Here is a 21,296-nt window from a genome sequence, read left to right as displayed (position 1 = left end):
AGAATTTGTAGATCTTGTAAATTGCGATGATATGAGGGTCAGAGATCATTTTAGCTGGACTTTAAAGGGTCTCACTTGGGGCGCCTGGGGGGCTCAGTTGGTTGAGTGTCCAACTTTGGCTCAGGTTATGATCTCATGGTTCACGAGTTCGAGCCCCACATTGGGCTCTGTGCTGACAGCTCAGAGCCTGGAGCCTGCTTCAGATTCTATGTCTCTCTCTCTCTCTCTCTCTCTCTCTCTCTCTCTGCCCCTCCGCTACTCATGCTCTGTCTCAAAAGTAAATTAAAACATTTTTTAAGACTTAAAAAATATAAACAAAAAAAGAATTAAAAAATATGAAACATATAAAGGTTCTCACTTGACATCTGGACGGTACCATTGTTTATTGATTCATTAATTCAATGTGTATTCAGTGTCTGTCTGTCACATGGTAGGCAGGGCTTTACACATAGGGTATGGGGATCCATCAGTGAACAATATGGACCAAAATCCCTGCCCTCAGACGGCTTACATCCTCATTATGTGAAGGAAAGCGTACCAAGTACTCCGGACAGTTATAGATCTGACAGTCTGGATGAAATGGCTACATTCATTAAAGGTCACAGTTTACCAAAATTGAAAGAAAAGGAAATAGGAAATCTGAATAGTCCCATAACTATGAAAGAAATCGAACTCATTTAAAGCCTTCCCAGAAAGAAAACCCAGGGTTAACTGGCTTTGCTGGTGAATTTCTGAACATTTACAAAAGAATACAATCAGAGGAATCACTTCTCAGGTGTGTGTAGATGGCCATTAGAGGTTTGGGGTAAAAGCTGACAAGGACATTAGCAGAAAGTCAAATAACAGACCCATCTTTCCATAAACATAAATGCAAATGTTATAAACAAATCCAGTGACATAAATTATAATTAGACAAAGTACATCATGACCAATCCTGGTTTATTCTGGGAATGCAAGGGTAGTTTCATGTGCAAAAATTAATCAATGTAATGTATGATGTAAATAAAAGGATAAAAATAATATCTTAATATAGGCATAAAATGCATTTGATATAATCCTGTAGCCATTCATGATTTTTAAAAGAAGAAAACGCTCAGTAAACTATCAATACAAAGAAATTTCTGTAATCTCATTAGAAACAACTTAAAACTTACAGCAAACATCTTAATGATAAAACAATGAAAGTTTTCCCCTTATACTCTCTCATCTAAGCTTTACCAATTTTCCGGTACTTTCTGTTCTCCTCCCTTGAAACCTTTTACAATCTCCACTTTCCCCAGGGACGAGAGGGAGGCCCCAAATCCAAAGCTGACACCTTCCGTCCCTGGAGATGGGAAACGAGCGCTGGAGATGGAAGCAGGGTAAGGGCCTCCGAGCTCGAAAATGTCCCCCAGCCTCCTCACATCCCCTGTAACTCCGTTTCTTCATGAGACAAAGTGGGTTTGTTTGTCGTGTCACTGGTCTGGACTAAGTCTTCACTAAGGGCCCTCTCCAGACTGGCAGGCAGGGAGTGGATCAGTCTCTCACGGAAGTCTCGGCCCACGAAGACGTACAGCATTGGATTGAGGCAGCTGTTGAAGAAGGCCAGGGAGCTCGTGGGATTAGTCAAGACATCAAGGATTTTGTACTTACCCTCAAACAGTATCTCTTTGAGCCAGATGGTGCTTAGAAGGGCAACCATTTGAAAGGGGAACCAGCAGAGAAAGAAGGAAGCCACCACGGCAGTAAGGACCCGTAAGGGACGGCTGGACTTAATCAGGCCTTGTCTGCGCATCTTGGCAGCAATGAGCCCATAGCAGATGGCAACAGTGGACATGGGCATGCTGAAGCCAATGATAAACCGGATGATCCCTCTGGCTGTCAGCATGGTGATGGCCACCTTCAACTTCTCCTCAGCACTGTTGCCCCAGTTTGCAAAGTTGAAAGTACAGTAGATATTGCCCATCCCATCATTTGCTGTAGTCAAGAAGATGAAAATTGGCAAGGTAAGGACTAGGGCAAAGATCCAGGGTACAATGATGAGTTTTGTAGCCAGACTCACAGTGCGGTGGTTCTGGGCCCAGACTGGATGCAGGACACAAATACAGCGGTCCAGGGCAATGAAAGCGATGAGGAAGACACTTCCGAACAGGTTTATGTCCACCACAATGTGAATTGCCTTGCACAGGAACCAGCCAAAGGGCCACCGTTCTCTCATGGCCATGGAGGTGATGAGAAACGGTAGAGTGGCAGTGAAAGAGAAGTCAGCCAAGGCCAAGTTCAGGTAGCATAAGGTGGTGACGGTGCGCGGCATCCGGAATCCAGCCACCCAGATCACAAGCCCGTTGCCCAGGACGCCAAGGACAAAGGTGATGCCAAGCACCACCAGCGACAGGATCTGCAGAACACTGTAGCCAGCAGACTCCTGGAGCAGCTCTTCGTATTCATTCACAGAGATGGAGAGGTTGGCTTCCATCTTGCTTACACCTGAAACATTTCAACAACCGGCCATTTCTAATCTGCGGAACCATCTCACAGCATCCCTATTCGGAGCCAAGATCAGCTTCCACTAGAGCTCCCAGTCCAACCAGGACATCCACTCTACTGAAACTTGGCTGGTCATACTATAAAATTGGCGCTCTTTTGGCTATTACTTTGAGAAAGGATAGTTCTCCATAGTCCCATAAGTATTCATGTGCCTTCCACCTGTCAGGCTTATTGCTTAGCCAACAGGATTACAAGGCTCCTGTTTACTGGCAGAAAACTGCACCGGGGGCATATAGATAAGACAAAATGATTAGGAGACAGTTGCAGCTTAGCGAGGGGAGCACTAGACTTGGAGTCAGTAGGTTCACCTCTCACCCCACTCAATGCATAGATACCGGCACATTCTGCAACCTCTTTTCAGCCCCAGGTTCTCCCAGACTCCTAGCTCCCACCACGCGGGCCCGTCACCCACTGTTTGCTTATATAAGTTAAAGCTTTAGAGTTTGGTTTGAGTTTATAGTTGAGGACCTGGTAATATGTAGTGATATGTTACATTCTGTGGATTCTGTGCTAGAGGAAGTCAGCAAAAGGGGCCCTATCTCTGCGTTCGACCCTGTTTTTCATTGCTTGCTATGGAGCTGTTCTCTGGGATGTGAGGGATTTTTACCCATTGCATAGCATTTGTATTCTGTGGGATAAAGAGTATGAGAATAATATGATTAATTAGTGGTATCTGTTGGGTTCTTTTTGGAGACCATGTGTTGTGTTAATTGTTATATATGGGGATCCAGTTTGATCTACATAAAAACACAACAATGTGGGATGCCTAGGTGGCTCAGTCAGTTGAATGAGTATCTGATTCTTGATCTTCAGGTTGTAAGTTTGAGCCCCATATTGGGTTTGGAGATTACTTAAAGTAAAATCTTTATTTAAAAAAAAAAAAGTGAGAGGCGCCTGAGTGGCTCAGTCAGTTGAGCGTCCAACTCTTTTTTTTTTAATTTTTAATGTTTATTTTTGAGAGAGAGAGAGAATGCAAGCAGGGGAGAGGCAGAGAGAAAGAGTGAGACACAGAATCTGAAGCAGGCTCTAGGCTCGAAGCTGTCAGCACAGAGCCCAATGCAGGGCTTGAAGCCACGAACCGTGAGATCATGACCTGAGTCAAAGTCAGAGGCTTAACCAACTGAGCCACCCCAGGCACCCTGAGCGTCCAACTCTTGATTGTGGCTCAGGTTTATCCCAGGGTCAATGGGATCAAGGCCCAAGTTGAGCTCCATGCTGAGCATGGAGCCTGTTTGGGATTCTTTCTCTCTCTCTCTCTCTTCTGTCTCTCTCTCTCTCTCTTCTGTCTCTCACTCTCTCTCTCTTTAAAATTTCTTTTACATTTATTTATTTTTGAGAGACAGAGAGAGACAGAGCATGAACAGGGGAGGGGAAGAGAGAGAAAGAGACACAGAATCCGAAGCAGGCTCCAGGCTCTGAGATAGCGGTCAGCACAGAGTCTGACGCGGGGCTCGAACCCACCAACTGTGAGATCATGACCTGAGCTGAAGTTGGATGCTCAACCGACTGAGCCACCCAGGCACCCCTGTCTCTCTCTCTTTCTCTCCTGCCCCCTCTCCCCTGCTCATGTGTGTTCTCTCTCTCTTAAAAAAATTTAAAAAAAAAGAAAGATCCAGGGTGACTATTAAAATGCATATTCATGAGCCCCATCCTAGAATTATCTTTGCATAAAAGCTAGAGTGGTCTTCCACGGCCTCAAAAATTTGAGAATTATCTTACCCTGGACTATTTGGCCTCCTTAGGAGAAATTACAGGTACCAAGCACCTGTTCACATTTAGTAGTCATGACGATGTGGCAAGGTGTCTGTTGTCCCCTCTCTCTTAGCAAAGGGAAGCCGTGGCCCAGGCGTTTCATTAGTTAGTTCAGCCTCACGCCCAACCTGTCAGCAGAGGCAGCAAGTTTTGGAAACCAGAGTTACCCAATTCTGCAGCCACTGCCTTTGCCACTCTAAAATGCTGCTTTTTAGAAGGGGTTCATCAAAGATTTCTTGGAAGTGGTCATACACTAGTATGATGATTTCCTTCTTCCTCTTCTCTCTTCTTTTCTTCCTGTCTTTACCAATCTCTTTTGTGGAGGACCTCTGTGGTGCATTGCTTAATGTCATGCAGTTTCTCAACCTTGGCACCATTGACATTGGGGCTGGATACTTCTTAGTTGTGGAAGACTTTCCTGTACATTGTACAATGTTAAGCAGCATCCCTGGCCCCTGTCGAACTAGACACTAGCAGAAGCCCCACCCCCAGTTGTGACATCCAAAAGTATCTACATACATTGTCAAATGTCCCCTGGGTGGCTGCGTTGGGGAGAATCACTCCCAGTAGAGAGTCCGTGTTAACGGTATGAAGAGTATTGGGCTCTGGAGGGAGGTCATCTGCCCAGTGGGCTCTTAGTGATGTCTCTTTGAGCTTCAGTTTGCTCCTCTGCAGAATAGAGGCAATTTTGTGGAGGAGACTGATTTTCAGGTGAGGATTAGTTGAGAGTAGACATGGAAATCTTTCAGGCAGGACCACGTGAGTCTAACAGATGGGAACTTTTGGTTTTCACCAGGCTCTATGCTGTGTCCTGGGGCTCAGCCTTGGGCCATGCATTGTGGAACCTCAAGTTCAGGTCAAGAACAGTGCTCACAACAGTAGCACTAGTACCATCGAGCATTTTCCAGATGCCAAGAGCTCCTTCAGCCCTCACCGCAACCCTCGTGTATGGCATTTGAGGACTGACGTGTGCCAGAATTTGAGCCCAGAATCTGCACCCCCAGAATTGTCCTCTCAACTTTCCTCCACCTGCCATACTTCCATAGCAGAGTCAAGTTCTCTCTACCTGCTCACTAAGCACCCTACAAGGAAGGTGCTCAGAGGGGATGATGTTGCTACAACAGGGAAGGCCAATTGTGCAACTACGGGAGGGGAAAGGCCAGTGACACACAGTTGTAAAATTAGGGGCCCACCCTTGTTGCAGTGTGGAACATGGGACCTGGGAGCCACAGATGATTCTACAGTAAATTATGATGGCCACTATGTGGTGAGCTCCTCAAATGTGCCAGTCACTGTACGTTTTCTGACCTCCAGTTACCACAGCCTTGCTTTGGGATAAGTATTATTACCACATAATTGGGGCGCCTGGGTGGCCCAGTCGGTTAAGCGTCCCACTCTGGACTTCGGCTCAGGTCATGATCTCACCATTTGTGAGTTTGAGCCCCACATTGGGGTCTGCGCTGACATCACGGAGCCTGCTTGGGATTCGCTCTCTTACCCTTTGTCTCTGCCCTTCCCTTGCATGCTCTCTCTCTCTCTCTCAAAATAAGTAAATAAACTTAAAAAAATAAAAAACAGGGCACCTGGGGGGCTCAGTTGGTTAAGCAGCTGACTTCAGCTCAGGTCACAATCTCAAGGTCTGTGAGTTCGAGACCCGTGTCGGGCTCTGTGCTGACAGCTAAGAGACTGGAGCCTGCTTCAGAGTCTGTGTCTCCTTCTCTCCCTGCCCTCTCCCTGCTCATGCTCTGTCTCTCTGTCTCTCAAAAATAAATAAACATTAAAAAAATAAAATAAAATAAAGGATGCCCCTTCTGACCCAGGGCCAAATCAAACACCAGCTGCAAGCCCAGGGTACCTGTGGGTCTGACAGACTGGCTGTAAACCAGAGGTTCCCACAACTTCTTCCTCACAAAACCTGGTGACCCCAGAACCCAGAGAAATATTTTACTTACTAGAGCACCAGTTAACTGGAAGAGGATGTAACTTAGGACACAGCCAGATGGAAGAGGTGCATGGGGCCAGGTATGAGGCAAGGGAGCGAAGCTGCTGCGGGCTCTCCAGGTGCGCTACTCTCCCGACATTTCCACCTGTTTCCACCAACCCCGAAGTCCTCTGAACCCCTTCCCCGCCCCCCGTCTTTTGGGGTTTTATGGAGGCTTCATTACATAGACACAACTGATTAACTCATTGGTCACCGGGGATTGAACTCAGTTTCCATCCCTTCTTCTCTCCCTGGAGTCAGGGGGCTGACCCTGAAAGTTCTGGCAACCAGCCCCTAGCCTTAGGTGCCTCCCTGAAGCCACCTTATTAACATAACAAAAGACACCTCTACTGCTCTCCTCACTTTGGAAATTCCTAGGGTTTTAGGAGTTTCCTTCAATTCCTCAAGGTGCTGAGCTCACTGCCGGCTCAGGGATTCGGATCCTCTGCTCCTTCTGCCTACAATACTCTTTCAGACTTCCCACATTTGGCTCTTACTAAATATCCAGTCCAAGTTTAGATATTCACATCTTCAGGGGCCCCACCTGGCCCATGATGCAAAGCAGCTAGACCGGATATTTTTCTCGTTTATTTATCCATTTGTTTATTTTCTATTCTAAATATCCTCCATATTAGCATATATGCTAGAAGACTACCAAATTCTTTCTATGTTGTATTTCTAGAGTCGCGCTTTCCAATGGAAACATAAACGCAAGCCACAAATATGAGCCATATACGAGGGTTACCATTCTTTTTACAAAGTAAAAGAAGTTGATTATAATAACATTAATTTTAATAATACATTGTATGTAAGCCAATATATCAAAAGAATATCACTTGAAAATGTAACCAATATAAGAGTCATGAGCCAGGGGGCTCCTGGGTTGCTCAGTTGGTTGAGTGTCCGACTTCAGCTCAGGTCATGGTCTCACAGTGAGGGGTTCGAGCCCCACATCGGGCTCTCTGCTGTCAGAACAGAGCCCTCTTTGGATCCTCTGTCCTAGTCTCTCCTTGCTCCTACGCCCCCTGCTCGCTCTCTCAAAAATAAATAAACATTAAAAAAAATTATCAATCTGATGTTTTACATTCTTTTTTCATACCTAGTCTTTGAATATACTAAATTGGTTTCACACTGACAGCACGTGGCAGATTGGACCAGCAACAGTTCAACAACCATATGTGGCAAGTGGCTTCTGTACTGGGCAGTCCAGTTCTAAGGATTTAGGAGGTGTCAGGGGGGCCTGGTGGCACAGTCGGGCGGCCAACGTGGGCTCAGGTCATGATCTCGCGTTTTGCGGGTTCGAGCCCTGCATTGGGCTCTGGGCTGACAGCTCAGAGCCTGGAGCCTGCTTCTGATTCTGTGTCTCCTTCTCTCTCTGCCCCTCTCCCAGCTCATGCTCTGTTTCTCTGTCTCTCAAAAATAAATAAACATTTTAAAATTTTTTAATAAAAAAAATAGGAGGTATCTATCACATAGTAGAAGTTCAAACAGTAAGTTTTGAAATTGTCAAGCCCCCAACTTACCACTAGCTGAGATCCTTTTTCTGTCTCTAGTTCCTGGCTTCCTACAGAGTGACTCAAGTTGGGCAGATGCTTTATTGGACAAGGGGGAGGGGCAGTGGAGCTGGGACCAATCAGGTGACAGAAACCCAGGGCTTCTTACAGTTTCCAGAAAGCAGCTTGGGTGTGTTCTCAGCCTCCCCTTCTTAGTAAGTCTGACTATTTCCCTCACCTCCAACCTACTGCAGAGGACTGGAATCCATCCAGCCCAAGAAATATCAAGGGTGAAGGAATCTAGATGTCCAGGCCCTTTCTCCTTCAGAGATTCAAGAAAATGAAAGAAAAGAAGCAATTAGTGAGATGAGAGGAACTCAAGGCAAGCAATAAAAATGATAGAAGATGGTCACACAACTGTGTGTGTGTGTGTGTGTGTGTGTGTGTGTTTAAGTAGGGGCTTGAACTCATGACCCTGAAATCAAGAGTCAGATGCTTAATTGACTGAGGACACAGGCACCCCTGCCCATGTAGCACTCGTGACACCAAATGTGTAGTAAAGTGCTCAGTCCAACAGGCCTGCCCCCGTCTCAGATGCTACTTCTCAGCTTGCCGCATATACTTCGGACTGACCAGCTATAAATCAGGGGCTCCTATGATTCCCTCCTCAGGTTCAATAATTAGCTAGAGTGGCCCAAAGAACTCAGGAAGGCAATCTGCTTACGTTTACCAGTTTATTATAAAGCTACGACTCGGGGTGCCTGAGTGGCTCAGTCAGTTGGGCGTCCGACTTCGGCTTGGGTCATGATCTCACAGTTTGTGGGTTCGAGCCCCGCGTCGGGCTCTGTGCTGACAGCTCAGAGCCTGGACGCTGCTTGGGATTCTGTGTCTCCTTCTCTCTGCCCCCCCCCCCGGCCGCACACGCATGCATATGGGTGCATGGGTGCTCTCTCTGTCTCTCTCAAAAATAAAAATAAACATTAAAATTTGTTTTTAATTGGAAGGAAGTAGGTTCTGAGTCTGAACAAGAATTGAGTTTAATCCTTCCAGTCCCCCATCCCACTGGTTTTCTGCCAGGGGCTTCCTGAACATGACCACGAAACGGCTGCCATGGTTCCAGATACCACCATCATGGCCACTTAGCCTCCCAAGCCGGGAGAAAAACGGATTTCAGTCATATGCTTCTCTCATTTGATAAGGGAGGACAATCTGTTCTTGAGTCTTTGCAAAACCTCTTCTTACTTTTCACTAGCAGAACCAAGTAATACACCTATTTCTACACCAATGTCTGGCACGCGCACGCACGCTCACACACACACACACACACACACACACACACACACACACACACAGTTTTAATGTAGTTGCCCTGATTGGTTTACAATGAAGGAAATTGCCACTTGAATACAGTGGAGGCCACTTATCCAGGAATAAGGGTGGCAGGTACTGTATAAGCCTAGATCTCCAAAGGAATTCTCCCTTGCTGGTTCCTGGAGGTGTGGAAAGCAATCAGACCTGGGCTCCGACCTCCTGGATGAAGACATGATACATGAAGAGCTTGTGTCGCTGACTCAGGTCCTTTGGGTTCTCTAAGCAATAGAAATGTACTAGAGGCTTTGACTAGGGAGTTCCAGGCTTTCGTTGGAGCTTATGCACAAGCACAAGCATCCTTCATGCTGGCTCTCTGACAAAGGCCAGCGAAAGTTCTTAAAGAGACTGAGATGGAAAAGGAGCGACTCTGAGTCATGCAGTTGGGGAGAGACACAGGAAGTTGGGTGCACAGGTGTAGTGAACAGAACATGCTTCATGGTGCGTTGCATGTCTCATTAATGTGTTAAATCCCCATGCCTGGGAGTGTTTTGTGAAGCATTATAGTCAGGGAGGAAGTCAGTGAAAGATCAGTGTGGGGGTCCACCTTGCACAAACTGGTTTGGATCTGTCTTCGCCGGTTGAGACCCTCCTTTGGTAAGCACGTGTTTCCACATTCCTGCAAGATATGCCAGTCAGGGGGCATAGGGCTTTACCTACCAAGGGGCACTGGGTTTCTCGATCAGGAATGAGGGGACTCAAGTCCAGTCCCTGCTCTGTCTCACTTCGTCACAGTAGAGTGAGAGTCTACATAGTAATAGAGAGAAGCCTGGGTTTTTACAGGATACTCCAAAAGAAACAGCTAAACCCAGACTGACAAGACCTAGTATCATTCAGGAAGAGGCAACATCTAGGCTGAGTATCAGAGACTCAGGTAAAGAAGGGAAAGAAAACTGTATTCCAAGCAGAGGGGAGTGAAAAAGCACAGGAGAGGGGCCAAGAAATAGGTTACGTCGGTTATTGCAGGGTAGGTAATGAGGCAGAGAGCAGTAAGCGATGGTGGGGGCCACCTCTCAGAGGGTTTTCTCTGCGACTCGAAGGGCTTGGAAATAAAAAGCCACTGGGACCGTACCAAAATAGAAAACTTCTGCACAGCAAAGGAAACCATTAACAAAACAAAAAGACAACCTACCGAATGCGAGAAGATATTTGCAAATGGTATATCCAATAAAGGGGTTAAGATCCAAGATATATAAAGACCTTATACAACCCAACACTGAAAAAACAAAAGCAATATGATTTTCAAATGGGCAGAGGACCTGAGTAAACATTTCTCCGAAGAAACCATCCGGATGATCAACAGACAAATAAAAAGATGTGTTCATCACTAATCATCAGGAAAATGCAAATCAAACCCACAATGAGATATTACCTCATCAAAATGGCTAGAATCAAAAAGACAGAAATAACAAGTATGGTGAGGATGTGGAGAAAAGGGAACCCTCGTGTTGGTGGGAATGTAAATTGGTGCAATCGGTCAGAAACAGTATAGAGTTTCCTCAAAAAATTAAAAATAGAAATACTACACGATTCAGTAATTCAACTACTGGATATTTATTCAAAGAAAGCAAAAACACTGAATTAGTGTTTCATTAGTGTTTAATGCTTTTTGAATTAAAAAATTAATGCATCCTTATGTGTATTTACAGCATTATTTACAATAGCGGGGGGGTGCTTAGCTGATTAAGTGTCTGATTCTTTTTTTTTTTCCTTTATTTTTGAGAGAGAGACAGTGTGAGCAGGGGAGGGGCAGAGAGGGAGACACAGAATCTCAAAACAGGCTCCAGACTCTGAGCTAGCTTGAACCCATGAACCACAAGATCATGACTTGAGCTGAAGCCGGATGCTGAACCGACTGAGCCACCCAGGTGCCCCAAGTGTCTGACTCGATCACAGCTCAGGACTTGATCTCAGCGTCATGAGTTCAAAGCCCCACTTTGGGCTCCATGCTGGGAGTGATGTGTACTGTAAAAACAAAATACAACAGCCACCGTGGAAGGGACCAAAGTGTCCATCAGGAGATGAGTAGATAAAGGATATGTGGTATACATATACAGTGGAACATTAGCCATAGAGAAGGATGAGATCTTGCCATTTGCCGTAACATGGATGGACTCAGAGGGTATTGTGCTAAGTGAAATGTCAGTCAGAGAACGACAAACACTGTATCATTCCACTTATATGTGGAATCTAAAACATAAACAAACAAACATGCAGAAACAAAACCATAAATACAGAGAACAAACTGATGGCTGCCAGAGGTGCGCGGGGAGTGGGAATGGGCAAAATGGGTGAAGGGGAATGGGAGGTTCAGGTTTCCAGTATGGATTGAGTGAGTCATGGGGATGAAAGGCACAGCATAGAGAATGTAGTCAGTGGTATTGTAACGGTGCTGCATGGTGACAGACGGGAGCTACACCGTGGTGAGCATCACATAACGTGTAGAGTTGTTGAATCGCTATGTTGTACACCTAGAACTAATATAACATTGTCAACTATACTTCAGTTTTAAAAGAATAGGAAAAAATGAAAAGTCATTTAGGCAAGAGAGGGACTTGTCAGATGTGTGCTTTGGGAGGGGGGGAGCCCTAAAGTTCTGCAAAGGGATAGAGTTGAAAATGTTCCCAGTTGAAGCCAGAGACCATAGAGTGGAGGGCGTTGCAAAAGATTAAAGGGAAGTTGTTGAAGAGCTGCCCGGGGCAGGAACATAGAGAGGAAGTGTGGTCTGGGGATTGTCCAGAATCAGGAGACGGGCCTTGGAGACTGGTCAGCCATGGGGAGTGAGAAAGAAGAAGGGCTCTTAATGAATCCCACAGTTTTTGCTACATAATAAGCCACCCTAAAATGTAGCAATGTCGAACAACAGTTTTATTATGCTCGTGGATTATATGGGTTAGGAATTAGAACAAGCCACAGAGGAGATGCTTCTTCCTGCCCCCAAAGGCTTGAAAGTTTGGAAGTGACTTGAAGGTTGGAGACTGGCCTCATCTGAGCTTCCTTCCTCCACATGCCTGGTACTTGGGTTGGAATGACCCAAATCCCAAGGACCTACACAAGGCCTTTCCAGCATGGCGCCCCAGGAGAGTCAGATTTCTTGCATGATGGCTGCCTTCCTCCAAGAGAGCCCCAAGAGAACCATTAAAAGCTTCATGGTCTTTTCCAACCCAGCCTCAGAAGTCACGTAGTGTCATTTCCACTACATTCCACTGGTCAAAGTAGATTCAAGAGGAGAGGGCACAGACCCTACTTCCCAGGGGGAGAAATGTCAAAGGATTTTGTGGCTATTTTCTTTAAAATCACCACCCCAGGGTAATTTGGTGGATTTGGGAGCCATCACTGATGGAATTCCATGAGGAGAAGCCAAGAATATTAGTTTCCTAGGGCTGCCTCAACAAAATGCCACAGACTGGGCAGCTTAGACAACAAGAAATGTATTTTCTCAAAGTTCTAGAGGCTGGAAGTCCAAGATCAAGGAGGGCTGGGCTGATGTTTTCTGAGGCCTCTCTCTTCGGCTTGTACATGGATGTCTACTCACTGTGTCTTCACATGATCTTTCTCCTGGGGACCCTGGGTGACTCAGTAGGTTAAGTGTGTGACTCTTGATCTCAACTCAGGTCTTTTTTTTTTTTAATTTTTTTTATTTTGACACAGAGAGACAGAGACAGAGAGAGGCAGAAAGAGAGAGAGAGAGAGAGTGAGCAAGTGAGGGAGAGGCAGAGAGAGAAAGGAGAGAGAGAATCCCAGGCAGGCTCCATGCTGAGCATGGAACCCAATGTGGGGCTCGATCTCACGATCACAAGATCATGGCCTGAGCTGAAATCAAGAGTCGGATGCTTAACCAACTGAGGCACTCAGACACCCCTGGTTTTTATATTTTTTAATGACTGAGGAAACCAAAAGGATAATAATCTGTGTTAAATAAAAATGATATAAAATTCTATTTTCAGCATCCTTAAATAAAGTTTTATTGGCACATAGCCGTGCTCATCGCTCACATATGGCCGATGGCTGTATTTGTGCTGTAATGGCAGGGTTGCATAGCTGTGACAGAGAGACACTATGGCCTACAAAACATAAGAGATTTACTGTTCTGGCCCTTCACGGAAAGTGTTAGCCAATACCCGGGTTAGACGGCTTGGTCGATTGCAGAAGTCAAGGGTAAGTTTGGGTTTCCAGCCCGGGCAATCTGGCTTCACCATCTCACCCACTGCAATTTACTGACTTCCCTGGTCACATGGCCCCTTCAGATATCACTCACCAAAGAGGTCAGGGATTTTTGCAACACAGGCAGGAATTTGCCCCACCAGGGCCAACCCCCAAATCATTTCCCCTTTGGCCTTACACACATTAGACAATGGGGTCACTAGGGAATCAGAGTCCACTTGGAACTTGCCCTTTTTTTCACCTTAGTCACTTTGCCACTGTCAGTTCTGCAAATCCTGGTGTGTCAATCACGGGCCATTTGGTAGCAAAGAATAAAACGTGCATATGCTTCAGGGCTTATGGGGGACAGGCAGGGCCATCCAAGAAGTCTGGCTTCCGGAAGGCAGACTCCCAAAGACCTGGAAATTTGTCTGAGAGTTACTCGCTGGGCGGTCCCTTGTCTCTGGTTTTCTCTCAGCACCTGAGCCCTCCTCCTCTATGAATAGGAGTGCCCTCTGCTGTTCTCTTCACTTTAAGTCCCAGAAAGACTGTGACATCCTTTTGACTCTTGGTCACATCCACACGTTACCCTTCCTCCCTTGGGAACGTTTTAAACTATGTTTCTGTGTATGCCTCCAAAGAAATTTTTATAAAATACAAATCTGAACATACCCTACTTCTGATTAAAAATCTTCAGTGATTCCCATTTCATCCTCATCCTCTTGACTTGAGATGCTGTGGTGTGAAGTTAGGAGCTGTGGCAGCTGTCTTGCAGCCGTTAGGTAGCAGTCTCCAGGAAGAAAGCCACCATATTGGGGATGACAACGTGGAAGGATTAAAATAAATGTCATTCTTTGAATAAACACTTTCCCAAAGAAGACCTCCAGATGGTGAACAGACACATGAGAAAATGCTCAATATCACCCATCACCAGGGAAATACAAATCAAAACCACAATGAGATACCACTTCACACCTGTCAGAATGGCGAAAAATTAACAACTCAGGCAACAACGGATGTTGGCGAGGATGTGGAGAAAGAGGATCTCTTTGGCACTGCTGATGGGAATGCAAACTGGTGCAGCCGCTCTGGAAAAGAGTATGGAGGTTCCTCAAAGAGTTAAAATTAGAACTACCCTACGACCCAATAATTGTACTAGTAGGCATTTATTAAGGGATACAGGTGTGCTGTTTTGAAGGGGCACATGAACCCCAATGTTTATAAGCAGCGCTATCAACCGTAGCCAAAGTATGGAAAGAGCACAAATGTCCATTGATGGATAAATGGATAAAGGTGTGGATTATATGTACAGTGGAGTATTACTCAGCAATCAAAAAGAATGGAATCTTGCCATTTGCAACTACGTGGATGGAACTAGAGGGTGTTATGCTAAGTGAAATTAACCAGTCAGAAAAAGACAAATATCACATGATTCACTCATATGAGGAATTTAAGATACAAAACAGATGAACATAAGGGAAGGGAAGACTAATATAAAAACAAGGAGGGGGACAAAACATAAGAGACTCTTAAAAATAGAGAACAGAGGTTTGCTGGAGGGGTTGAGGGGGGGATGGGCTAAATGGGAAAGGGGCATTAATCATTGTTGCACTATATGCTAACTAACTTGGATGTAAATCAATTAATTAATTAAAAAAACATAAGTGACATCCAAGAAAATAAGTAAATAAAATAAAATAAAATAAAATAAAATAAAATAAATGTCGTTCTTGATGATATTACTGAAACAGAACCTACCCTAGCAGTATCCATTTCCAAAATTCTTTGTTTAATGTTTATCTTTGAGAGAGAGTGGGTGGGGGGCAGAAAGAGAGCGAGACAGAGGATTTGAAGGGGACTCTGCACTGACAACAGAGAGCCCCATGAGGGGCTCAAAGTCACAAATCGTGAGATCATGACCTGAGCCAAAGTCAGACATTTAACCAAAGTTAAATATGCTTACCCAACACTGAGCCACCGAGGCACCCTTCCATTTCCAAAATTTTTGTAGGAGCGCTGTTCTGTCCGTAGGGCATGTGACTTTTTTTTTTAATTTATTTTTGAGAGACAGCGTGATCAGGGAAGGGTCAGAGAGAGGGAGACACAGAATCTGAAGCAGGCTCCAGGCTCTGAGCTAGCTGTCAGCACAGAGTCTGACGCGGGGCTTGAACCCACAAACCGTGAGATCATGACCTGAGCTGAAGTTGGACGCTTAACCAACTGAGCCACCCAGGTGCCCCAGCATGTGACTCTTAATCTCAGGGTTGTATTTCGAGCCCCACACTGGGTGTAGAGATTACTTTCAAATAAAATCTTTAAAAATTTTTTTATAAAGAGTAAATGTCTTGGTTTAATACACTGTTAAGTGTACTTGTAAATTGTAAATGAATTCTAACTGAAAAGACCTTAATTGATTCAGGGCCTTGGGCATAATGTTTTTAGGAGGACTGTCTTTACTCCTCTCAGGAGACCAGAACTTAGAACTATCTGGAACAAGAACAGGAAAAGGCCAGGTGGAAAATATATCCTGAGAGGCTAGGGAGCTTGACCAGGGCACCCTCAGAACGGTGCGGACCAGAGACTCTTTGGAGTGAGTTATAGAAAAATGCACAGTGAAGAAATGAGTATCTTGAACAAACACTATTCCTTCAGTATGTTTTGCTGTGAAAGAGAGCCAGGAAATTTGTTGGCAACTAGAGAAGGAAGTGGAATCGAAGAATTAATTTCTTAAAAGGTAAGATTTCCTGTGGGCACCTGGGTGGCTCAGTGGGTTAAGCGTCCACCTCTTGATTTCAGCTCAGGTCATGATCTAACTGTGGGATCGCGCCCATCATCGGCTTCTGTGCTGACAGCGCAGAGCCTGCTTCGGATCCTCTGTCTCCCTGTCTCTCTGCCCCTCCCCGACTTGTGCACAGCTTCTCTCTCTCCCTCCCTGTCTCTCTCTCTCTTTCAAAAATAAATAAATGTTTAAATTTTTAAATAAAAAATAAACTTAAGAGGTTCAAGACCATAGCAGAGTGCTGATGGGAATGACGGAATAGAGAGAAAATACTGTTGCTACAGGAGAAAGAGGAGAAAAGCAAAGGAGGGAAGTTCTGGAGAAAGCGGGTGGGGGTGGGATTCAGCAGAGGAGTGGAAGGATAGGTCTTGGGCAGGGGTCCTTGCTTTCTGGCCCTGGGGGCAAAAGCAGAGAGTGCTGGTGCCGTCACAGACGCGAGGGTAGATTTGGTGGCTCATAAAGTGAGCACATCAGCTGGAGGTGCCGTGACAGGCAGCTCGGGGCTTTACGGAGAAAGCTGAAGGGCCCAAATAATTATGATTATAGGGGCGCCTGGCCGGCTCAGTCGGTTAAGCGACTGACTCTTGGTTTCAGCTCAGGTCATGGTCCCATGGTTTGTGGGTTTGCGCCTGCATCAGGCTCTGCACTGACAGCACAGAGCCTGCTTGGGATTTCTCTCTCCTCTCTCTGCCCTTCCCTCTCTCCTTCCCTCTCTCTCTCTCTCTCTCTTTCTTTTTAATGTCTTTTATTTAGTTTTGAGAGACAGAGCGACAGTGCGAGCAGGGGAGGGTCAGAGAGAGAGGGAGACACAGACACAGAATCGGAAGCAGGCTCCAGGCTCTGAACTGTTAGCACAGAGCCCGACGCGGGGCTCAAACCCACGAACTGTGAGATCATGACCTGAGCTGAAGCCAGCCGCTTAACCAACTGAGCCACCCAGGCGCCCCATCTCTTTTTTAAATAAATAAATAAACTTCAAAAAGAATAATAGGGGCACCTGGGTGGCTCAATTGGTTAGGTGTATGATTTCAGCTCAGGTCATGATCTCAATGTTCGTGAGTTCAAGCCCCACATCAGGCTCTGTGCTGTCAGTTCAGACTCTGTCTCCCTGTCTGTCTGTCTCTCTCCTGCTCTAGCTCTGCCTCTCTCTTTCTCAAAAATAAATAAACATTAAAACTAATTATTATTATTATTGTAGAACTTGGGGAGATGAAGGTAATACGGAAGCAGCAGCCTTCCAGAGCAGCTATGCATGCATCCCCGCATGAAGAGGCTGCTCCTGGGTGTCCACGGGACCCGTCAGCAGCACTCAGCTCTGCTTCCTAGAAATCGTGATCTTTGGGGCACCTGCGTTTCTCAGTCAGTTAAGTATCTGACTTCAGCTCAGGTTATGATCTGATGACTCATGAGTTCAAGCCCTGCATCCGAGGTATGTGCTGACAGTGTGGAGCCTGCTTGGGATTCTCTCTCTGTCTCTGTCTCTGTCTCTGTCTCTCTCTCTCTCTCTCTCTCTCTCAATCTCTCTGCCCCTGTCCCTCCCACTTCAAAATAAATAAATAAACTTAAAAAAAAAAAGGAATTGTGCCTTTGAACCTTAGGGCAGTCATTTCTCCTCTGGAAGCCAGAGCTGCCTCTGTCATTTGGTGATGATGGTGGTTAGCCAGTTCGGAGACTGCTGAGTTCGGAGGCAAGACAAGGGGGGCTGCGGTTCAGCGACTGCCCGATGGAAGGGGCTCCATGAGGGCAGCCACCAGGATGTGCACTGGCTCCCAAAACCAGCTTTCCTCCCCACCCTCCAGCCTGATGGAGTAACAGTTACACAGCCTTTCCTCTGTGGTGTGTCCCTTCCTGTCTTGCAGAATCTTCCCTGCGCATTGCTTTTCAAATGATTGCCTTCGAGATTCTTGAGGACAAGCAGTCCTCAGGATGTCTCTGTGGTCGGTTGGGGGTGGGAAAACAGTGACAAGCTATTTCTCAATCCGTAGAGCATTGAATTCCATCGCAAGGTGAGCCGTGTCTGTGACACGGGGCCTCTTGGGGCACCTGGCTGGCTTGGTCGGTAGAGCAGGTGACTCTTGATGTCAGGGTCATGAGTTCAAGCCCCATGTTGGGTGTAGGGATTACATTGAAATAAAATATTTAAAAATCGGGGAGAGTTGCTGGCTCAGTCAGTTGAGCATCCAATTCTAGATTTTGGCTCAAATTTTGGCTCATGATCTCACAGTTCAGGAGATTGAGCCCCGCACCAGGCTGTGCAGTGACAGCACACAGCCTGCTTGGGATTCTCTCTCTCCCTCTCTCTCTCTGCCCCTCCCTTGCTTGTGCTCTTGCATTCTCTCTCTCTCTCTCTCTGTCTCTGTCTCTGTCTCTGTCTCTCTCTCTCTCTCAAAATAAATAAATAAACTGTAAAAAAGAAAAGAAAACCAACCAAATATTGTGCCTGACCCTTCACAATGGCAGAGGAAATGGGGGCTTCCATGCCCCATAAGAGAGGTGGGCAGAATCTGAGACAGAGAAGTTGCATATCTTATTAGGTCTCAGGCAGGGACTCCTGGGAGGAAGAAAGTCTTAGCTCACGTCTGTCTGTCTGTCTGTGAGTCACTGGACTCATCATCAATCTCATCAATCATCAACCAGATGTCCTCACACCTTTTTTTTTCTTTGCTTTTTAAAAATTGTGGGCACCCGGGTGGCTCAGTAGGTCAAGTCTCCAATTCTTTATCCCAGCTCAGGTCTCGATCTCAGAGTTTTGAGTTCAAGCCCCACATTGGGCTTCATGCTGAGTGCGAAGCCAACTTAAAAAATTGTGGGGACGCCTGGGTGGCTCAGTCGGTTAAGCATTCGACTCTTGATTTTGGCTCAGGTCTGGATCTCGTGGCTCAAGTGATTGAGCCCCATGCTGGGCTCTATGCTGAGAGCAGGAACCTGCTTGGGATTCTCCACCAGCCCCCGTGCCTCTCCCTCACTTGTGCTCTCTCTGTCTCTCAAAAATAAATAAGAAACTTTTTAAAAATTAAAAAAATTATTTAAAAATTGTGGTAAAATACACATAATATTTACCATTTTAAGTTAGTGGCATTAAGCACATTTGCATTGTTGCACAGCCATCACCACTACCTCGTTCCAGAACTTTCTCATCACCCCAAACAGAAACTCTGCAGCCAGCCAACAGGAACTCCCCATTCCCCAGCCCATGGCAACCTGACTCTGCTTTCTGCCTCTGTGAATTTTCCTGTTCTGGGCATTTCATCTCTGTGGAATCATTCAATATGTGACTTTTTATCCATGTTGTAAGCCAGTATCGGGGCTTTGTTCCTTTTTTATGGCTGAATAATATTCTGCTTTATGGATGGACCACACTTTTGTCTCTTCATCCTTCTGTTGATGGTCATTTGGGATGTTTCCCCCTTCTGCCTAGCGTGGAGAGAGCTACCAGGACCATTTGTGGGCATTTTAGTTAGAGTCCCTGTTTTCTAAACATATTTTCTGCCCAGTCTTTTTGCTTGGAAGGCAAGGACTTTTTTTTAAATGTTTATTTATTTGTTGAGGGGGGAGGGGCACAGAGAGTGAGGGAGAGAGAGAATCCCAAGCAGGCTCCACTCTGTCAGCGCAGAGCCCGACATGAGGCTCCATCCCACAAACCGAGAGATCGTGGCCTGAGCAGAAATCAAGAGTCAGATTCTTACCCGTCTGAGCCACCCAGACGCTCCTGGACCTCCTCTTCTTTAGTTAAAGGGCCTCCCTGCTAGGTGGCCTGCATGTTAGGACCTGTGAGAGTGTGATGTATAATGAGAAATATCCATTTGATCTTCATCCGTTTCTGGAATAAAGCTATCAAATCTTTTGGAATTTCCTGTGTTAGGAGTGAGGAGGGTTGTCTATGTTATGTGACTGAGGTGACTTTTGAAAAGCACCTGCGCCCCACAGACCCCTGGGTGGGACATTTGGACACTGGATGCCCAGAGTAGATGGTGGAGCCCCAGTTTCGGCACTGGGAAATGGAACTGAGTACAAGAATCAGGTGCCACAGTGATGATGGGAGCTGGCTTGGAAACCCGGAGCCCAGGCGCTGGCAATAGATGAAAACGGAGTCTGCATCCTTTCCTTTCCTTGTCCCCCTGCTTTGTGATTGGAGCCCCAGGAAGGGCGGGTCCCTGCAGCACTGACCACAGAACGGGGCTCCGGGCATCTGCTCCTCTGACTTCCTCCATCGGGAGCCCACAGGGGCACCCCTCTGTGACACACCATCCCTGCTGCACACCATCTGCTCCCCAAACTTGTCCGAGGTCCTCTGGAGTAGCCTGGAGTTGGCAGGATTTTCACTCTCCTCCAGAGACGAGGAAGCTGGGGCCCAGAGATCTGCTCTGTGGCAGCGCAGTCCCGTCCACGCACATCGTGGGGTCATGAGCTCTGCAAGTGAGACACCGGCCAGGGGGGACACGCATGGCTTACCTAAGGCCACCAGCTTTGGAACCCTGGAGCAGCTGACTTCAGGCCGTGGGTCCCTCCAGGCCCCACCCTACGCATGAGGTGGCCAGGACAGGTGAAGGGTCCCCTCCCCCGCCCCACCCCCGTTGCCACCCAAATCATTCATGGAGGCACTCTGTGCCACCGGTTCAGGGACAGCTCACACATACTTCACAGGGCAGTGTGCCAGGCAGAAGCTCTCTCCCTCTCTTCATCTGAAGGGTCGCCCTGTGAGGGACAATGTGAGACACTCCCATTTCACAGATGAGGAAAGAGAGGCTCGGGGAATGAAATGGCTCCTCGCCAAAGCACACAAGTAACGGCTCCTCCTTGGGGACCCAGACTGTCCCTCCAATTCCACATCCTCGCATCTGTCTTCTGACTCAGACGGTTGGGATCCTTCCACGGAAGCTCATCAGGCCCTGGCCTGTGCTGGAAGTGGACTTGGGATTCACAGTTGACCGCTTCCAGAAGGGAGCGGCGGAGGCACACGGCCAAAGCCCTGTGTGTAAGAGTAATCTGGTCTCACCATATCCTGTTGGTGCGCAGAAGAGTCCAGAGCCAGGCCTCTTCTTGAGTGCCCAGGAGTGCAGATCCCTCCCTCAGACCCAGGGGTCCTGCCCCCAGCCCCTCCTCCCTCAGACCCAGGGGTCCTCACCCCCAGCCCCTCCTTCCTCAGACCCAGGGGTCCTCACCCCCAGCCCCCTCCTCCCTCAGACCCAGGCGTCCTGCCCCCAGCCCCTCCTCCCTCAGACCCAGGAGTCCTGCCCCCAGCCCCTCCTCCCTC

General features: G+C 46.8%; 1 protein-coding gene and 1 long non-coding RNA gene across 2 annotated transcripts; both read right to left on the bottom strand.

Annotated features, from left to right (window-relative positions):
- Positions 1-354: 354 nt before the first annotated feature.
- On the bottom strand, positions 355-7,812 carry LOC115280467 (N-formyl peptide receptor 2-like). Its single transcript, XM_029925386.1, has 2 exons — positions 7,783-7,812; positions 355-2,466 (listed from the first exon to the last, which is right to left on the bottom strand). Exon 2 carries the CDS (start codon positions 2,453-2,455, stop codon positions 1,400-1,402), a length of 1,056 nt encoding a protein of 351 aa, XP_029781246.1. The 5' UTR covers positions 2,456-2,466; positions 7,783-7,812; the 3' UTR covers positions 355-1,399.
- Positions 7,813-19,706: 11,894 nt separating this feature from the next.
- Positions 19,707-20,994, bottom strand: LOC115281150. Its single transcript, XR_003904117.1, has 3 exons — positions 20,680-20,994; positions 20,210-20,452; positions 19,707-19,810 (listed from the first exon to the last, which is right to left on the bottom strand). It is a non-coding gene; the product is annotated as an uncharacterized LOC115281150 (long non-coding RNA).
- Between the last annotated feature and the right edge of the window lie 302 nt (positions 20,995-21,296).

Source organism: Suricata suricatta, chromosome 16, assembly GCF_006229205.1.
Source record: "Suricata suricatta isolate VVHF042 chromosome 16, meerkat_22Aug2017_6uvM2_HiC, whole genome shotgun sequence".
In the NCBI taxonomy this organism is placed as follows: domain Eukaryota; kingdom Metazoa; phylum Chordata; class Mammalia; order Carnivora; family Herpestidae; genus Suricata; species Suricata suricatta.
This window is presented reverse-complemented; position numbering and strand designations above follow the sequence as displayed.